The 17,764-nt window shown below is 44.6% G+C and overlaps 2 protein-coding genes and 1 long non-coding RNA gene across 4 annotated transcripts in view; 2 read left to right on the top strand and 1 right to left on the bottom strand.

Moving 5' to 3' along the window:
• The first annotated feature begins 188 nt into the window (after positions 1-188).
• Positions 189-9,103, top strand: cct8 (chaperonin containing TCP1, subunit 8 (theta)). 2 transcript variants are annotated; one of them, XM_080013934.1, is made up of 16 exons: positions 189-330; positions 1,464-1,554; positions 1,695-1,774; positions 1,869-2,018; positions 2,237-2,417; positions 2,530-2,591; positions 2,701-2,838; positions 4,477-4,655; positions 5,888-5,954; positions 6,057-6,144; positions 6,268-6,383; positions 6,748-6,819; positions 6,928-7,092; positions 7,310-7,429; positions 7,942-8,074; positions 8,716-9,103. In XM_080013934.1, the coding sequence occupies exons 1-15, from the start codon at positions 271-273 to the stop codon at positions 8,047-8,049; spliced, it is 1,677 nt and encodes a 558-aa protein (XP_079870060.1). In that variant the 5' UTR covers positions 189-270; the 3' UTR covers positions 8,050-8,074; positions 8,716-9,103. The 2 variants fall into 2 exon arrangements, with proteins under 2 accessions (XP_079870060.1, XP_079870061.1); XM_080013935.1 differs by lacking the exon at positions 7,942-8,074.
• Positions 5,860-10,384, bottom strand: LOC307240243. Its single transcript, XR_013844499.1, has 3 exons — positions 10,179-10,384; positions 9,898-10,054; positions 5,860-5,977 (listed from the first exon to the last, which is right to left on the bottom strand). It is a non-coding gene; the product is annotated as an uncharacterized lncRNA (long non-coding RNA).
• The window catches only part of rskrb (ribosomal protein S6 kinase related b), an 8,813-nt gene continuing 1,239 nt past the window's right edge, over positions 10,191-17,764 (top strand). Inside the window, exons 1-13 of the mRNA XM_080013955.1 lie at positions 10,191-10,352; positions 11,601-11,894; positions 11,984-12,067; positions 12,215-12,283; positions 12,535-12,604; positions 13,182-13,289; positions 13,857-13,897; positions 14,044-14,071; positions 14,366-14,455; positions 14,550-14,638; positions 17,227-17,337; positions 17,492-17,605; positions 17,732-17,764. The exon at positions 17,732-17,764 is cut by the window's right edge and continues 1,239 nt beyond it. Coding sequence (XP_079870081.1) covers positions 10,326-10,352; positions 11,601-11,894; positions 11,984-12,067; positions 12,215-12,283; positions 12,535-12,604; positions 13,182-13,289; positions 13,857-13,897; positions 14,044-14,071; positions 14,366-14,455; positions 14,550-14,638; positions 17,227-17,337; positions 17,492-17,605; positions 17,732-17,764 — 1,158 coding nt within the window. The 5' untranslated portion in view covers positions 10,191-10,325. The remainder of the gene's footprint in view (positions 10,353-11,600; positions 11,895-11,983; positions 12,068-12,214; positions 12,284-12,534; positions 12,605-13,181; positions 13,290-13,856; positions 13,898-14,043; positions 14,072-14,365; positions 14,456-14,549; positions 14,639-17,226; positions 17,338-17,491; positions 17,606-17,731) is intronic.

The raw sequence follows: 17,764 nt of genomic DNA on the forward strand, positions 1-17,764 counted from the left end.
GAATTTAGGATATGGGACAATAACTTAATTATTTTCAAAAAATTCTTTTTTTTTTTTTTAGTTGATCAAAATCGTTCTATCACTATTTCTTTTGTCGCCATATTTTCGCGGCGTTCGGTTTGTCCCTCGCCACCCCCTGTAGGAAGCGGCCAGCCCTCTTTCTCTACGCCCCTCCCCCTCCTCCTCCTCCTCCTCTCCGGCTTTGTACCAGCGTCGATCCCACGCTGCCGCCATCCTTTCCGACACAACGCGGCCGTTAAACGCCCGAAAATGGCCCTGCACGTACCCAAAGCACCGGGCTTCGCCCAAATGCTGAAAGACGGCGCCAAGGTGAGGCTCTTTGTGGCGGCGGAACGGCGGACACGCCCGGTTGAGCCGCGGGCGAAGCCTGTCGGCTAGCTTAGCCTGCTAGCGGGAGGGCGAGGGAGCGCGTCGGTCGGAGTCATGCGGGAGAGTTCTAGAACACCGCCGAGCTAAGCTATGCCAAGCTGCAGCAAGTTGTGTGTTCACGTCGTCGTTCCGTTGTTTCTTTGGAGGATGCTTATTCGATGCATTTATTTGGTCAACCATTCCCTTCCTTATAAGGCAATTTCATTGTTTTTCTACAGTTTATGTCATCTTCAAAGACAGCTACGTAGGTGCTAGGTAGTTGAATGTCCATCAGACACCGGGATCTCGATTGAATATCGATATCCCGGTATCTGACTATATATCGTCTCGGGTTGGGTTATGGTTAAATGTTGGATTTGCGCCTGCATTACGGGAGAAGTCATCCCATTTTGCAATGTTCTAAACGTAAGCCCGATGTGCCTCTACCCGCTTGCTCCTAATATCCACATCACTACTAACAGTTCCTCAACTTTTTGTTGTGTGTATTTAGATTCAGATCAATTTGTCATCCCTTGTCATTCGTTGTATACAGTTGCATTCACTGAATAAAATGTCATCGCTCACGGAGCAAGGTGCGCCATAACAATGCGAAGACAGCAGACTACACATAACATGGAGGTGCTCGCTTAGCAGCTGGCTCTATATACACGGCAATAAAAAAAAAAAGAATATAAAGCGGCATAAATATACACTTTTCTTGACAATCCGGAATGCTAGAAAGTATTCCTGTGACAGCATCCAGAATGATGACAAATGACCAAAGTGGATGTTAGTTTGGTTATGTTTTGTAATCAGCAGTAGTCACGCCTAAAATATCGTCAAATTACATTCATCAAAAATACATTGTAATACTTTGGATTTTTAACAGCCACAGCAACAGGTAGATTTTAATAATGCCGCACATAGTTTGCATTTGCGTTTGCATTTTATTGAAGAGACTTTACCGAATATTACCTAGTTCAATAATTTCGACTAATATAACCAAAACATAATTTAGATGACTATAACTAATGCAACCAACATTTACACCATTCGACTGCCATTCTCATTGTTCCTCCTCCACACAACTCCAGCACTACTCTGGCCTGGAAGAGGCGGTGTTCCGTAACATCCAAGCCTGTAAGAAACTGGCCCAGACCACACGCACTGCGTATGGGCCAAATGGTAAGCACCCTTTTACCAACAGTCGGATGCTTTCTACTTTTTAAACTGCTTGAATTTGATTGTTTTGAATAGAACCGTGTTTGAAAAGACTTCCTAATTATTAATTGGTTGCTGTGATTATGATTTTAAAAAACTTACAGGCATGAATAAAATGGTTATCAACCACCTGGAGAAGCTGTTTGTCACCAATGACGCTGCAACAATTCTCAGAGAACTCGAGGTATGAAGAAAAAAAATCGTCATCAGCTGTACAACCACAATCTCTTATGAAGAGATCACAAATCCAAATGCATAACTGTCCTTTTAATTATCAGGTGCAACATCCAGCAGCCAAGATGATTGTGATGGCATCTCACATGCAAGAGCAGGAGGTCGGAGATGGGACCAACTTTGTTCTGGTGTTTGCTGGAGCTCTCCTGGAGCTGGCTGAGGAGCTGCTGAGGATGGGCCTGTCTGTGTCTGAGGTGAACACTCCTTTTATCATATGGACTTCACTATTTTGTATCAGCAAATTGTTCACTGAGGGTATATGGTTAAAACTGTTCAATGTTTTGCATTGCATCCCAAACACAGATGCAGATTTGTCTACACAAAGTTGTCGTATTACAGGCTAATAAGGTACTAGACCTTAACAAACAACAACTAACATGTTGCGTTCGCTGCATTTCCCCACTTGCCTCAGGTGATTGAGGGCTATGAGCTGGCGTGTAAGAAGGCTCTGGAGATCCTGCCAGACTGTGTGTGTATGTCAGCCAAGAACCTCCATGATATCGATGAGGCCACAACTCTCATTCGCTCAGCGGTCATGAGCAAACAGTATGGCAATGAAGACTTCCTGGCCAACCTCATCGCTCAGGCCTGTGGTGAGTCTCAATCTGCAGGTTGACTGTGCAGAAACCTCCGAAAATTATAATCTCTGGTTCTCGTCATTGGTTCTGTTACTTTGTGTGACCTTTGTTTATGTTGGTTCGACAGTCTCCATATTCCCTGAATCTGGCAACTTCAACGTCGATAGCGTCAGAGTATGCAAGATCTTGGTAAGTAGCTTTCCACGCAGAATAAGTCGTTTTCTTTCAGTCTGTTTGTTAATGGGCATTTCAATGTATTTGTATTTAAAAGCCTATAATGTACGTCTGCTTTCTTCAGGGTTGCGGTTTGACCGCTTCTTCCATGCTACATGGCATGGTTTTCCAGAAAGAGGCAGAGGGAGATGTAACGTCAGTGAAAGATGCCAAGATTGCCATATTCTCCTGCCCCTTTGACTGCATGGTGACTGAGACCAAAGTAAGTTTTTCACTTCTGATTTGAAATAAATACATTTTCGCAACAACGTCTCAAAATAGACACTAGTTTCACATTTACTGAACATCCAAGACCTTTTAACTTGGAAACATGGTTTTGCTAAAGTCTGTCTAGGTGAGATGGCATAACAACATAATTATGGGCGGTTGACGACGAAAGTGTTTGATAGTGCTTCAATATGTAATTCATAACTAAGATGGTTTTTTAGGGGTCCAGCATGAAGTGCGGGGAAAACCCTATTGCTTTGCGCAGATTAGACCCCCTATTGATATTGCTCCGGGAAAGTTCTCTGAATTTTGTAATCAAAAACGATCTGGAACACAACACCGGCAGAAGCTACGAACATGGTACGTCCTGTTTAAACTGGTATGTCACAAGGATCTCGTGGTTTAAATTTCATCCAAATCGATCTACATATGGAGCAGATATTAGTGACAAACCGAAAAACTTTCACCCCAAATATTCAGCTAGTCCTGCTCGACTGACATGCCGCTATTCCTAAACACAATGAACAAGATGAGATTTATGAGCATTGTAGACTCTTTAGTTCTGTAGTGGTTCGAAGTTACCAACTATGGGTTTACGTATATATTTATGTCATTTATTTCCTGGTAGTTGTAAATATAATAATTCTCATGACAAATGAATGTTGAAGTTCCATACATATTGAAATCAGAATGCTTAATACGTACTGTAATGAAAGCTTGGAATTACATGGACGTAACTACATGATGTTTGTAAGTTCAGTAAATTTTGATGCACTTCACTAAAACCCCAAAAATGTAACAGGTACCTAAAACGAATAAACTGGACCCTGTGTATTGCTGCCTGCAGCTATATTTATTATTTTTTATTATTCTCCACTGAATATGCCTGGTGCTCAGACATCGTGAAACCCGTGGACACCAAACTTGGAAGATAGGTTCAACATGTTCCCGAACTAGGAAATGCAAAAAACATGATTCATCAGCCAAATGGTGGCGCAATAACAACCAGTTTGACCTTTTGTCTAATAACTTCTGAACCAATAGTCGTGGAAACACAATTCTTGCATCCTTGGATTCCATTAAAAAAAATAAAAAAAATGCCTTACTCCTTCAAAGTTGCACCACAGCATGTCTGGACTGCCCCAAATACAATTTATCCACTGGGCTTTTGCTATGCCCCATAGTTTGGCCACAATTCATTTTCAAAGTTTACAAAAGATATCTGTGCAGGGCCTATTTTACATAATCTTCCATAACTCCGAGCATTGCTCGGTAATCATCCAATTTGTTTTAATCCAATCCATCTAGTTTTAGATAAGTGCAGGGTATGACTCTGAAAAATCGGGCGTACATTGGTCAGTAGGTGGCACTAATGCAATCGTATAACATTCAATGACGATATCTCATTCGGTGCACATTTGTGTCATGATCGTTTTTCTGCCATTTTGAGTTGAGAGGGGGTGTGTGTGTGTGTGTGTGTGTGTGTGTGTGTGTGTGTGTGTGTGTGTGTGTGTGTGTGTGTGTGTGTGTGTGTGTGTGTGTGTGTGTGTGTGTGTGTGTGTGTGTGTGTGTGTGTGTGTGTGTGTGTGTACTTTTTTATGGAGTAATTGTGCAACACTGGTCTTTCTTTCAGGGAACTGTTTTAATAAAGAGTGCTGATGAGCTGTTGAACTTCAGTAAAGGAGAAGAGGACATGATGGAAGCCCAGGTGAAGGCCATCAAGGAGGCTGGTGTCAACGTGGTGGTGACTGGGGGCAAGGTGGCCGACATGGCCCTGCACTATGCCAACAAGTATAAGCTGATGGTGGTCAGGTATGTGCAATATACACAGATCAGCCACAACATTAAAAGCACCACTAATATTGTGTAGCTCCCCCTCGTGACGCCAAAACAGCTCTGACTCGTGGAGCCATGGACTCCACAAGACCTCTGAAGGTATCCTGTGCTATCTGGCACCAAGACGTTAGCAGCAGATCCTTTAAGTCCTGGAAGTTGTGAGGTGGGGCCCCCATGGATCGGGCTTGTTGTTCCAGAAAGTCCCACAGATGCTCAATCAGATCGGTCCCTTACCTCAACCATTCACATGATGTAGAAGAAAACGTGATTCATCAGACCAGGCCACCTTCTTCTTCCATTGCTCCATGGTCCAGTTCTGATGCTCACGTGTCCATTGTAGGTGCTTTTGGTGGTGGACAGGGGTCAGCATGGACACTCTGACTGGTCTGCAGCTACTCAGCCCCATACGCAGCAAGCTGTGATGCACTGTGGGTTCTGACACCTTTCTATCATAGCAGCATTAACTTTTTCACCAATTTGTGCTACAGTAGCTCTTCTGTGGGATCAAACCAGACGGGCTGGACTTCACTTCCCACACACATGAATGAGCCATGGGAGCCCATTACTCTGTTCCCGGTTCACCGGTTGTCCTTTCCCGGACCACTTTTGGTAGGTACTAACCACTGCATACCTGGAACACCCCACAAGACCTACCGTTTTGGAGAAGCTCTGACCCAGTCGTCTAGCCATCACAATTTGGTCCTTGTCAAAGTGGCTCAGATCCTTACTCTTGACCATTTTTCCTGCTTCCAACACATCAACTTCAAGAACTGACTGTTCACTTGCTGCCTCATATATCCCACCCCTTGACATTGAAACAAGATGAGCAATGTTATTCACTTCCCCTGTCAGTGGGTTTTAATCTAGTGTCGGTGTATATCCTGCAGCTGGCAGTGGTCACATGATAACAACCGGATTTCGAATTTAAAGGAATACTCAACAACTATCTTTTAGAATTTTAAGCCTTGTTTTTCTTTCGTTAGGGGTCAACACGAGTGAGAGAATAGCTTCATCCTAATTCGACACAAATGGACAATCGCATCTCCAGTTGCAAATGCTTAGACCCAAGGACACTTTTGATTTGTCATTGCACTCGTCTTAATTTTTATTTTATTTTATTTGTTTGTTTGTTTGTTTGTTTATTTTTGAAAGACAGGAGTTAAAGACTAAAGTTTTGCTTGTTGGCTCTTTTTTTTCCCCCCCAACAGAATCAACTCCAAATGGGACCTTAGGAGGTTATGCAGAACTGTGGGAGGTGTAGCACTCCCCAGGGTGGTGAGTAGCAGACAAGCTTCTTCCTAGAAGAAGAAAGATTTAGAAATTTTTAATTTTTTTTTTATGAAAAACAAGATAGAACATTACACCACTGTGTTGCAGACACCTCCTACCCCAGAGGAAATGGGTCACTGTGACAGTGTCTACCTGTCGGAGATGGGAGACGTCACAGTGGTGGTCTTCAAACATGGTAAGACGCTAGGACCGGCTTTTATTTAGCTGCATGCATTTTGTATTTTCAGCCAGGACGCTGCCGCACTTGTTATTCAACGCCACATAATATCAGTGAATGCTTTTTGTCTAAAAATGACAGAGAAAGAAGATGGCGCCATATCAACAATTGTGATTAGAGGCTCCACTGAGAACTTGATGGACGACATTGAGAGGGCTGTTGATGACGGAGTCAATACATTCAAGGTTCTGGTCAGGGTAAGTCTGTCCTTACAAGGGGCAAGTAGCAATCGTTAAGATGGTCCGTGTTGGGCGGTCGTCCATTAGACTTGGGCGATTGTGCAAAATTTCAATTGCGCCCCCCAGAAATCGCCAATAGACTATTCCTCACCGTGGCATCCCTAATGTCCAATGTTTGAATACAACTTTAAAATACATAAAATATTTAGCACTCAATTTTTAAATTGAGGAGGGGGGTTACTTTAAATCACTTTGCTGTAAAATGCTGCTACCGAGTCGGCAAGATGTTGCACAAAGACCTTATGTGCTCGAGTGCCTTCCTCACCAAACCTGCATTTCTGTAGCTAAATGCAGACCCCCCCCGTATTGTTCCTCCCTCTAGGACAAGCGCCTTGTACCTGGAGCCGGAGCCACTGAGATTGAGCTGGCTAAGCAGATCACCACTTATGGGGAGGTATGCCTTGTATCTGAGAGTTAACATTTAGGTAGACATTCTGAATCGTTTCAATCAATTGTTTTCCGGCCTCAACACCTTTCCGATGACGTTGGCTTTTCTCGGCAGACGTGCCCGGGTCTGGAGCAGTACGCCATCAAGAAGTTTGCCGAAGCCTTCGAGACTGTGCCCCGCGCCCTGGCTGAGAATTCGGGCGTCAAGGGCAACGAGCTAATCTCCAAGCTCTATGCCGCACATCACGAAGGAAATAAGAACATCGGTTTCAATATTGAGGTGTGCAGAATTTCTTGTTCTCTGGAAATGCTATTGATTTTTTTTTTTTCCTCCATGACTCCTGTTGTTGTAATAACCTATCCATATTTTCAACAGCTATTGTATCTGTTAAAGGTAAATTATTAAGGAAGGTTGTTTTTTTTTCTTCCCATTTTGGGGGGTGTGCGGAAGCAGCTTATTTATTTTGTTATGCAAAATTGTTCTATCTTCTCTTCAGGGAGAAGGCCCCGCTCTGAAGGACATGCTGGAAGCTGGCATTATGGATCCCTTCCTGGTCAAGCACTGGGGTATCAAACTGGCCACCAATGCTGCCATCACCATACTGCGAGTGGACGAGGTGTGTACCCGCACGCGCCCTTCACACGGCATTCGCAACACGCTAGGAAATCTCACTTGGAGATACCCCACATAGAGAGCACAGCTGCAATTTAAATTTTAATCAGGATTGAGTGATTTTTCTCGTTAAGCGCATAACTTACCTTGTCGCAAAATGTTAATCACAGTTCAGTGGAACATTCAGTATCGAAATGCATTGATGCGACCAGGAGTCTTCCAATCAGATTATCTGTATCTTGAGGTAGATGCAGCAGACTGGAACACAAAGCATTACCCAGAATCCACCTCGAGATCCAACACTGCCTGTCAACCTGTCAATCTACCTTATCATAACGGGGCTTTGGTGTGGACACAGTTTCACTACGTTTAATAAATGTGTAAAAGGTTCAAATCAAAATGTCCACTACAAAGCCCTAAGAGAGAGACGCGCGCATTTAACCTTTCCTCTCCTCCAACTCGGTGTACTCGGTGAGTCAAGGCGGTGAGTCAAGTGTTTGTATATGTATGGCCCAGATCATCATGGCTAAGCCTGCGGGGGGACCGAAGGCTCCCAAGCAGCAGGGCCATTGGGACAAGGACGGCTGGGAGGAGGAGCCCGATAAATTTCAAAGCCATCATTAGAGGGCGTTAGACCCTCATTCAGCAGGTGCAGGAATGGGTGTGTGCGTTTTGACGTCGTCCTCACTCAACTCACGGCACGCTGAGGTGTTGTCTGACTGCCTGTTTTCTGTTTTCTTTTTTTTTGTTGTTGTTTTTACTAACATTGTGTGACGTGCAACGCCGCAGAGGAAGTGTTCCTCCAATTCACAAGTGTGTGGGGGGGGGTTTGTTACTGCAAGATGTCACTGGGATGAGTCACTTATGTTCCCAAAACTTGGGGAGGAAAAAGAACGCCGTGTGACTGCATGCCGCATGCTCCTCACAACGCCTTCCAGCGCAACGGCAAGAAATATCCCTACCTTCATGTTGTGCAGCTTGCTACGAGAGTGGTTTCCTCTGTGAAATGTTTCTCATGCATCACATATTTACTCACTCCGTCCAGTGTGAGTTCACGAACGCTTCTTTCAAAGGCTTAAAATATATCAGAATCTTATTTGAATATGATTTGCATTATCTTAATTAAAATTGTGTAATAAAGATAAACTCTTGATAGACGCTTACTGAAGAGAGAACGTGTACAAAAGCGATATTGCTGACTTTTTGGAACTGCGGGGTTTTGGAATGCCGGCTGTCGTGAGTGATCCCTGTTTGGGAAGACCTGTGTCTGACTGCCATCTCCCCTCTCAGATCATCATGGCCAAACCTGCGGGAGGACCCAAGCCTCCGCAGGGCAAGAAGGACTGGGACGAGGACGACTAGACCCGACCGGCTTCGGCCCCTTTCAACCCTGACTGCTCACTTCCTGAATTCTACACCTTTTTTTTTTCTACTATTATTTAAATGCCTGATTCTCTTCACATTACGCGGCTTGGCAGCTGCTTTTGTCTGAAGCAACCTCCAATAACCACGTTCTGTTGGTAATATCAAACCGCTGTATGTCAGTCACAGCTAAACACTTTGGTTTATTTTGTAGAAATATCAGCCGCCTGTTAAAGTAAGATGTCCCAAGATAAATGTTAGGATGGCGCCGTCTGCTTTTGATGTTGGTCTCAAATAAAAAGTACTTGCGGTTTCACGTCTGTTGGGTTTTTGCCGCCGCTTTTGACAGCTTCGTAAGAAGCACCTTTTGGCTGTTCAGGGGACTCCAGAAACAACACAATGTGTACCAACTCACATGGCTACAAACGAGGATAAAATGAGTGCCATGGATTCATTTGTTTTTGTGACAAAATTATCAATTGAAATATTTAAAAGATGCTATGTCACATTATGGATTATGTAGTGCAAAGGTTATAATATTGTGATGTGACAATGGTGTCAAAATAATATTGCCACGATTTTCGTAATACAGGTACTCCTCACTTAATGACCGAGTTCCGTTCCTACGACCAGGTCGTTAAGCGAATTGGTCGACAAGCGAGGACCCGTGTTATTTCACGATAAGGGGGCGTGGCTAGTATGTATGGTGTGTGTATGTAGTGTATGAAGGGTGGTGCGCGAACAAAGTCTGAACGGTCGTTTGGTGAGGAGCACCTGTACACTAGTTGGAGCCAAAAAAGATTGTAAACAGATGAGAGCAAATGTCCATTGACGATTCAACATGCTTTTCAAGATGCCCTCAGGAAGTTAGGTGGTGTAAATAGCTATATGCCGATAGTCTATACTGTAGGACAGTGGTTAAACACCCTCAATCTGATAGGTTTGATTAGATCCAGTATCAGGTTTTTATTTTTTATTTTTGGAGATTTAGTTCAAACTTCTATAGTTGTCATCAAAAAAAAAAAGGCTATTGTACATACACTAAGGCACTCATCTAACGTCTTCTTGAAATCATGAAAAGAACACACATTTAAGAAGCGCCGCTCTGACCTGGAGGGTGATCGATGGCAGTGATGGATGCAGGACGGACGCGGTGGGCAGGGCTCTGAGGCCGGCCAGGCTGCATTCTGATTGGATGGCTGCTCTTGAGGGCGGGCCTCCGAGCCCAGCAGGCCGCGCTCCCATTGGCCAGTAGCGCCGGGGGCAGCTATCGCCCATAAGGGGAGAAGGGGGGGGGGGGGGGATTAACTTGTTTACGATATGTCGTCATATCTCTCGTCGGCTTGTCCCGGGCGTTGGGTTATTACAGTCATTTTTAAGTCAATTCTTACCTCACGGAGAAGACACTTTGTTTTTTTTGTTTTGGTTTTTTTTCCCCCCCCTGAAATAGCATTTTAGTTTGACCGTGGCGGTGGGGACAGTTGGGGAACAGATGGAGGTGCGCGGCATGAGGGACCTCTGCTGATTAGTTCTGGGAGATGGGAGCCGAGGCTGCGAAGAGAAAGGTGAGCGAGTGACTTCACACGGGTCCGAACGCGCACAGGCTGGTCGGCCGGGCGGGGGGGGGGGCTTGGCGCACGACGGTGCCGCTGGGTCGGGCTCGAGTACGCGCGTCTATGCGCCGCAGCTGCCCGCGGGGGGGTCGCGGCGGAGCGGGGCAGCCGCGTACGCTTGGATGTAGGTCATGCCCGGTGTCGTGCCGGAAAGTGGTCGCCCGGTCGAAAAGTGGTCGCCGCCCGCTGCGTGGGCTTTAATCTGTGGAATAATAATAATGCGCATGGATGAAACCAAGTCCTTTTAAGGCATAAACAACCTTTCAGTCACAAGGAAGGAGCTATCATTCGATTCGATATCAATCATTCGATTTCGGCAAACGAAAATGGAAAAACTGCATTTTATGGTTCGGGAAGTGCAAAACTGCGTTTCATGAGTTGTATTGTCCCTTTTAAATATATTTAAAACGGTTAAAAAAAAAAAAAAGGACTTGGTGGGCTATGATCTCCAAGAAATAACCCTCATGAATGAAACAAAGTTATTTTGAGGCATAAATACCCTTTCAGTGATAAGGTGGACGCTGCAATCACTCGTTGGCAATCAGTTTTTGGCGGGCGATCACTTTTTGGCAGGACACCTGTCCTTCCCTGGGCGTTAAATGTGGTTCTTTGCAGGTGAGAAGGTCCACCTCCATCCTAGTGATGTGACCTACAGGGAAAAATGAAATATAGATTTATTACAAAATAATAATAATAATATATATATATATATTTTTTTTTTCATTGTTTATCTTTTTTTGTTTATTTATTTTTTATTCTGCATTCCCTATTTTTCTATGGTGACATGAATGCCTAGCTCTACTGATTGTTGCCATCCTCGGGTTTCTTTTTTTTGCGTATTAACATTTTCTTATTTCTATTTTGATTGTTATCATTGATATTCTATTTATATAATGGATATTGTATATATTATAAGCCATTTTTGATGCAAGCTGCTGTGACAAGCTTCAATAAAGAAAAAAAAAGATCAAGAAAATATCTATCCTCTCAATCTTTCTGCCTATTTTATCTATATATCTATATATACGTCTATATCTATCTATTCTATCTTCTATCACTTTCTGTCTTTCGATCGATCTATCAATCCATCCATCCGTCCGTCTATCTACCCATTTGATGCTTCATGGGGGTGCTCCGTATGCATCCCCTTACTTTTGGATTGTTTACATTATTGGGTGACGTGGCCTCTCCCCCCTGCAGGGGCCCGATGGAGGGCAGGAGGACGGGCCCGTTTCCTCCTCGGGGTGGCGTGGCTTCCTCTCCAGTGTGGGCCTGTCCCTCCCGTCGGGCCTGTGTCGCCTGGCCCCGCCGGCGCTGCGCCTGGGGCGGCGGCGGATGCTCCGGGGCAAGCCTCCCGACATCCCGGACCACGTGCTGCGCCTGGCGGGCGTGGGCCCGCACAAGCTCCGCGCCGAGTGGAGCCTGCCGGGGTTCATCGCCATGTTTCTGCCCGAATTCCCCCACAGAAGCGCGCCCGGGCACGAGCACTTTCAGGTAGATCAGTTTGAATCTCTTTCTATCGCTTTCCATCTATCCATCTGTATCGCCTCCTCCTATACTCCATCTACTTGTATATCAATCAGGTTCTGGGTTACATCGCCAAAGGTTCGTTTGGACCCATCCTGAAGGTGAAGGACAAGACCAAGCATAAAACCTATGCCGTCAAAGTGAGCCTTTTGACTTAGTATTCACCTTTTGTCATTCGAGTCATGGAGATGTACAGAATCGGATTTGTAAACACCGTCAAGCTACCTGCAGTCGACCCCCTTGGACGCCCCAGATCAAACGCCCTTGACTTTGTCTCCGCCAAACAGGTTATACCCAAATCCGAGATCCTGCGGCTGGGTGTTTTGGAACAGTCCAAGGAAGAGGTCATTGTCCAGGTGGGGAACAACCGGGTCCTTCAGCGGCGAAAAAAAGGGCTCCTGCCGTTTGTGATTTAATGTATATTTTGCTGTGTGTATGCCGCTGCCGCCTTTCAACCAAAACCAGAACCGTGATGAGGGATGAACTTAGGCCGGGGGGGGGGGGGGGGATGTCAAACCGCCGGAGACCGCGTCCAGCCGTCTCGTCGATCGGGCCCCTTGTCTGAATGACGCTGTCTTTTGAGTTGACCTATGAACTTTGCCTACAGCGTCAGGTGCGTCACCCCTTTGTCCACGACCTCCAAGACTGCTGGCAGACGCAGCGCCACCTCTACATTAGTGAGTCACGTAGAGATGAGTGACCCCGGTCCCCGCGATTCCCAAAACCCTTCACTCTTCCCTTCCTCACCGCAGTTATATGTTGGGATCGAGAGGGCGTTTTGGGTCGATTGCCCGCAGGCGACTTTTCCCCTCCTTGAACCCCCTTCCGAGCGCTGCACCCGACCGCTGCGCCGTCCGTTTGCGTGTCGTACCCCGCAAGTGCCGTGTTTAGCCTTTCAGGCATTTTCTCCCACGCAGCCGCTGACTGAGAAAATGTGACCCACTTTGCCGCCCCCTTTCCCCCATGAGCCGGGCCTGCGTTCAGCCCGGGGACCAGATGTTGAGTGCTCCCCCCGGCACGCGCAGGCCTGCTATGTGTGTCACGTCCAAAAGGGCGGACGCCCCTCCGTCCCCCCCTGAAGCCCCTCTCCCCGGCTTGGCTCCCCCCACCCCCCGCCGCTTTGGTGTCCGGAAGAAGACGGCTTCACACCCCCCTTCCTCCCCCTCACCGTGTCTCGCATCCCGTGGCTTTGGGCACCCGTAGCAAACGGACGATATTGCCAACAGGCCTTAATGCGGTGTCCGCTCCCCACAGTGTGCGACTACTGCAGCACGGGCGATCTGTACACGTACTGGGTGATGATCGGCCAGTTTGCGGAAGCCACAGTCAGGGTGTTTGCAGCGGAGTTGGGGTGCGCTCTCGGTGAGTGTGTGTGTGTGTCTGTGTGTGTGTGTGTGTGTGTGTGTGTGTGTGTACCTTGTAATTAGCCCCCTGTTGTTCTGAAGTGCTTGACAAGTCCCTGGAAAAAGAACAAAGTAGTGCGACCATTGAAAACCTGTGAGATTTTTTCCTCCTGGTTTGGTTATTGAGATCGTAACGTAATAAAAAATAAATCCAGAATTGCTTTTACGACAGATTATACCAGCATGGTTGGAAATAGACTTATAATAGTAGATGGAAATGAGGTTAATAATTATATTAGTATATACTGTATATCCTAATATAAAAATATAGACAATGAGACTAAGATTATATTGCTAATTAATAAAGATCACATTGAAAATGGATTATGCGTTTTGCATGAAATGCACTTGAAAAAGCACTTGAAAGTCCTTGAATTTCACTTTCTAATGCCAGAATGCCGAACGTTTATTTAACCGTGCGAAGACTTAGGAAGGACCTCCTGCTTGATTACACTGAGGTTGATTCATCAGTCGGTAGATGATACACGCAGAATAAAAGTGTCTGTTCGGTGCCCGTCTTCCGCAGGGTTTCTCCACGACTTCGGAATCATCCACAGAGACGTGAAGGTGAGGGAGAATTGAGAATCTTTTGGCAAAGTAACAGTTGTTTGTTTTTTAATACAGAGAGCTGTATTGCTTTTATCCATTCATGAACAACGTGAATATATGGGTTTTAATATGTTTTATTTTTATATCTTTGACTTTTTTTGTAGATGGAGAATATCCTTCTAACAGACAATGGTAATATTCTCTTTGGTGCCCACCTGGGGGCAGCATGACTCCGTCCGGCAGCACAAGCTGACCCATTCCGGAGACCATTCCCTTACCGAACACGGATCCGACGAGTGAAATGTTCCGACTGTTTCCATCGAAAACGCACAAAAGATGAGATAACATACAGGAATTATGTACCGACACATTTAGCAGATTTACTCTTATTTCAATCGATCCTCTCGCACTGCACGAAAACAGCCAAAATAGAAAATCAAATACCCGAAAGGAGCTATTTTTCATTTGTATTTTTTTATATTTCAGGCCACCTCCGCCTAGCTGACTTTGGTTTATCCCGCCGCCTGGAGCGGGGAGGACGCGCCTTCACCATCTGCGGAACCATCCAGTACATGGGTGAGAGGCCCGGCCCTCCAGGTTGGGGATACGTGTGACGTGCGTGCGTGTGTCGGGTTGGACGGGGGTGACTTGGCCGTCTCTGCCTTCGCAGCTCCAGAGGTGCTGAGCGGTGGGCCTTACAACCACGCGGCGGATTGGTGGTCTCTGGGCATCCTGCTCTTCTCGTTGGTCACCGGGAAGGTGAGGTGCCTTTTTGGGTTATGAAAAGGGTGGATTACTCTTCGAGGTCACTACATTTGAATAATTGGATGTATGAATCAGCTTTATCTCCAGTGTGGCAAGCGGTTTTAACATTTAATCCACAGGACGAACTAGTCACTTTTTCAAAGTTACTAGTACCTGAATTTTAGTTACTAGTTGCTTTTCCAACTGTTACTAATTAGTATATTTGTTTTACTGGTCAAAATGAATTAGTACTAGTACTTATTTGTTAGATAGTAGTAACCATACCAATTGTTACCAGTAACTATTTCAAATTTACTAGTCACTATTAATTGAGTAGTAGTACTTATTCATTAGTGACTATTGCCTTTTCTTGCCGTTACTAGTTACATTTTTGGTTTTACCAGTAACAACGTATTTGTTATGTATTAACGTATTGTTTACCCGTGATGAGACATTCCTACTGTAGACAAAACCGCTTGTTGATTGTTTATTTAAAATTTAAGAGTAAAAATAAAAACGTTATGAGTAACAATGGGAAAAGGCACTCGTCATTAATGAATAAGTACTCGTACACAATTAATAGTGACCTAGTAAAATGGGAATAGATACTGATAACAATCACAATAGATACTAATAACAATCAGAATAGATACCAACATCAATCAGAACAGATACTGATAACAATCAGAATAGATACTAATAACAATGACAATAGATGCTGATAACAATCACAATATATACTAATAACAATTAGAATAGTCACCAATAACAATCACAAAAGATATTAATAACAATCACAATAGACACCAATAACAATCACAATAGATACTGAAAACAATCACAATAGATGCTAATAACAATCACAATAGATACTGATAATAATCAGAAAACATACTAATAACAATCAGAAGGGATACTGATAACAATCAGAAGGGATACTGATAACAATCACAATAGATACTGATAATAATCAGAAAACATACTAATAACAATCAGAAGGGATACTGATAACAATCAGAAGGGATACTGATAACAATCAGAAGGGATACTGATAACAATCACAATAGATACTGATAACAATCACAATAGATACTGATAACAATCACAATAGATACTAATAAAAATCAGAATAGATACTGATAACAATCACAATAGATACTGATAACAATCACAATAGATACTAATAAAAATCAGAATAGATACTGATAACAATCACAATAGATACTGATAACAATCACAATAGATACTAATAAAAATCAGAATAGATACTGATAACAATCACAATAGATACTGATAACAATCATAATAGATACTAATAAAAATCAGAATAGATACTGATAACAATCACAATAGATACTGATAACAATCACAATAGATACTAATAAAAATCAGAATAGATACTGATAACAATCACAATAGATACTGATAACAATCATAATAGATACTGATAACAATCACAATCTATACAGATAATCACAATCGATACAAATAACAATCACAATCGATACAAATAACAATCACAATAGATACTAATAACAATCAGAATATATACTGATAACAATCACAATCGATACTAATAACAATCACGATAGATACTGGTCGGAGGCAAATATTTGATACCTCAAATACAGAGCCCCATAGGATTCAATGACAAAATGGTTGAAATTGTAACGTTGCAATAGTTACTGGTAACAATTGGAAAAGAAACTAGTATCTAATGGATACTAATAGTACCTAATACGTTTTTACGAGTAAAACTAAAAAAGTTACTACTTGGAAGAGCAACTAGTAACTAAAATATATGTACCAGTAACGTTTAAAAAGTGACTAGTGTCCTAGGGATGAACTGTGTTGACGATCACTGTCATTTACATTACATTAGGCCACTTTTGTCCAAAGCGACTTACATACACAGATGGACGCAGCCCCCTGGAGCAGTTGGGGGGTTAAAGGTGGAGGCAGACGTAAAAAGATGTAGAGCTTTTTGACCAGAACGACGCGTTCAGAACAAGGGAAGGACAAAATGACGCTGTGATTTGTCTGGCAAACTTGTCGATTGTCTCTTTCTCGCTCTGAGAGCTCCCCCTGTCGCCAACGGGTCCAAATGCCCTTGCGTCACGGCAGGGCACGGACTTCAACCTCCTTCTTGTTTTTATTATTATTATTATTTTATTTTTTTCATTTCTCATCTTTAAATACACCAAAGCCACAGTCGGCTCCCCCCGCTGTCGCATTCGTGCTCCCTTCGCCACCGTTCAATTGTTGTTTTTCTGTTTCCGGCGACTCCCTCTGGAAATAGGTGCTGCGGTATCCCTCCGTGCCCCCTAGCGGCCTGGAATGATACGTAAAGAAGTAAAAAGAGCTCATCTTGAGTACACTGACAGCGGTGTTCCGGAACATGTTCTCTGCTTGTTCTTACATTGTTTTTATTATTTTATTTTATTTTTTTAAGAATGTCGCTGCCTTGAGCATCTTGCTCAAGGACACTTGCCCGTGCCGAGATCAAACCGGCAACCTTCCCGATCACGAGACGGCCCGCTCTACCTCCTGAGCCACTGCCCCCTAATTTCTATTTCTCTCCATGCACCGCCAACCTCTTCCAGTTCCCCGTGCCCCCGGAAGCGGACCACTGCGGCATGCTGAGGAAGGTCCGGTGCTTCCCTTACGAGATGCCGCTCAGCTTCAGCCCCCCGCTGGCCTTGCTCATCACCGAGGTGGGTTCCCGTTCGCGCCCGCCACATCGATATTTAACGCACCCGCCACCTTAAGTCCTTCACGCCCAGGTGTTGTGAATGATGCCCGGTGGACAGTTTTGATTTCAAGCTTTGTTTATTCGTTCACCTTATTTTATTTATTTTTTTTTTTCAGCTTCTGTGCAAAACCCCGACGCGGAGGCTACGGAGCTTGGAGCGCTTCAAGCGTCAAAGCTTCTTCCACGGCTCCACGTTTGACCACGCCCTGCTTCAGCGCCAGCCAGTGGAGGTCATTATGCTCCCCGCCGCGTGCCGGGTCCCCCCCCCCCCCCCCCCCCCCTCCAGCAAGAGGCCTTCGTATTGAGTCGCTGAGTTGTCTGACCACGTATCTCCACCGCGCCGTCCGTCCATCTAGGTGATCCTGGAGCTGCGGGAGAGACCGGACCGG

This window comes from Zeus faber, assembly GCF_960531495.2.
Source record: "Zeus faber genome assembly, chromosome: 14".
NCBI lineage: Eukaryota > Metazoa > Chordata > Actinopteri > Zeiformes > Zeidae > Zeus > Zeus faber.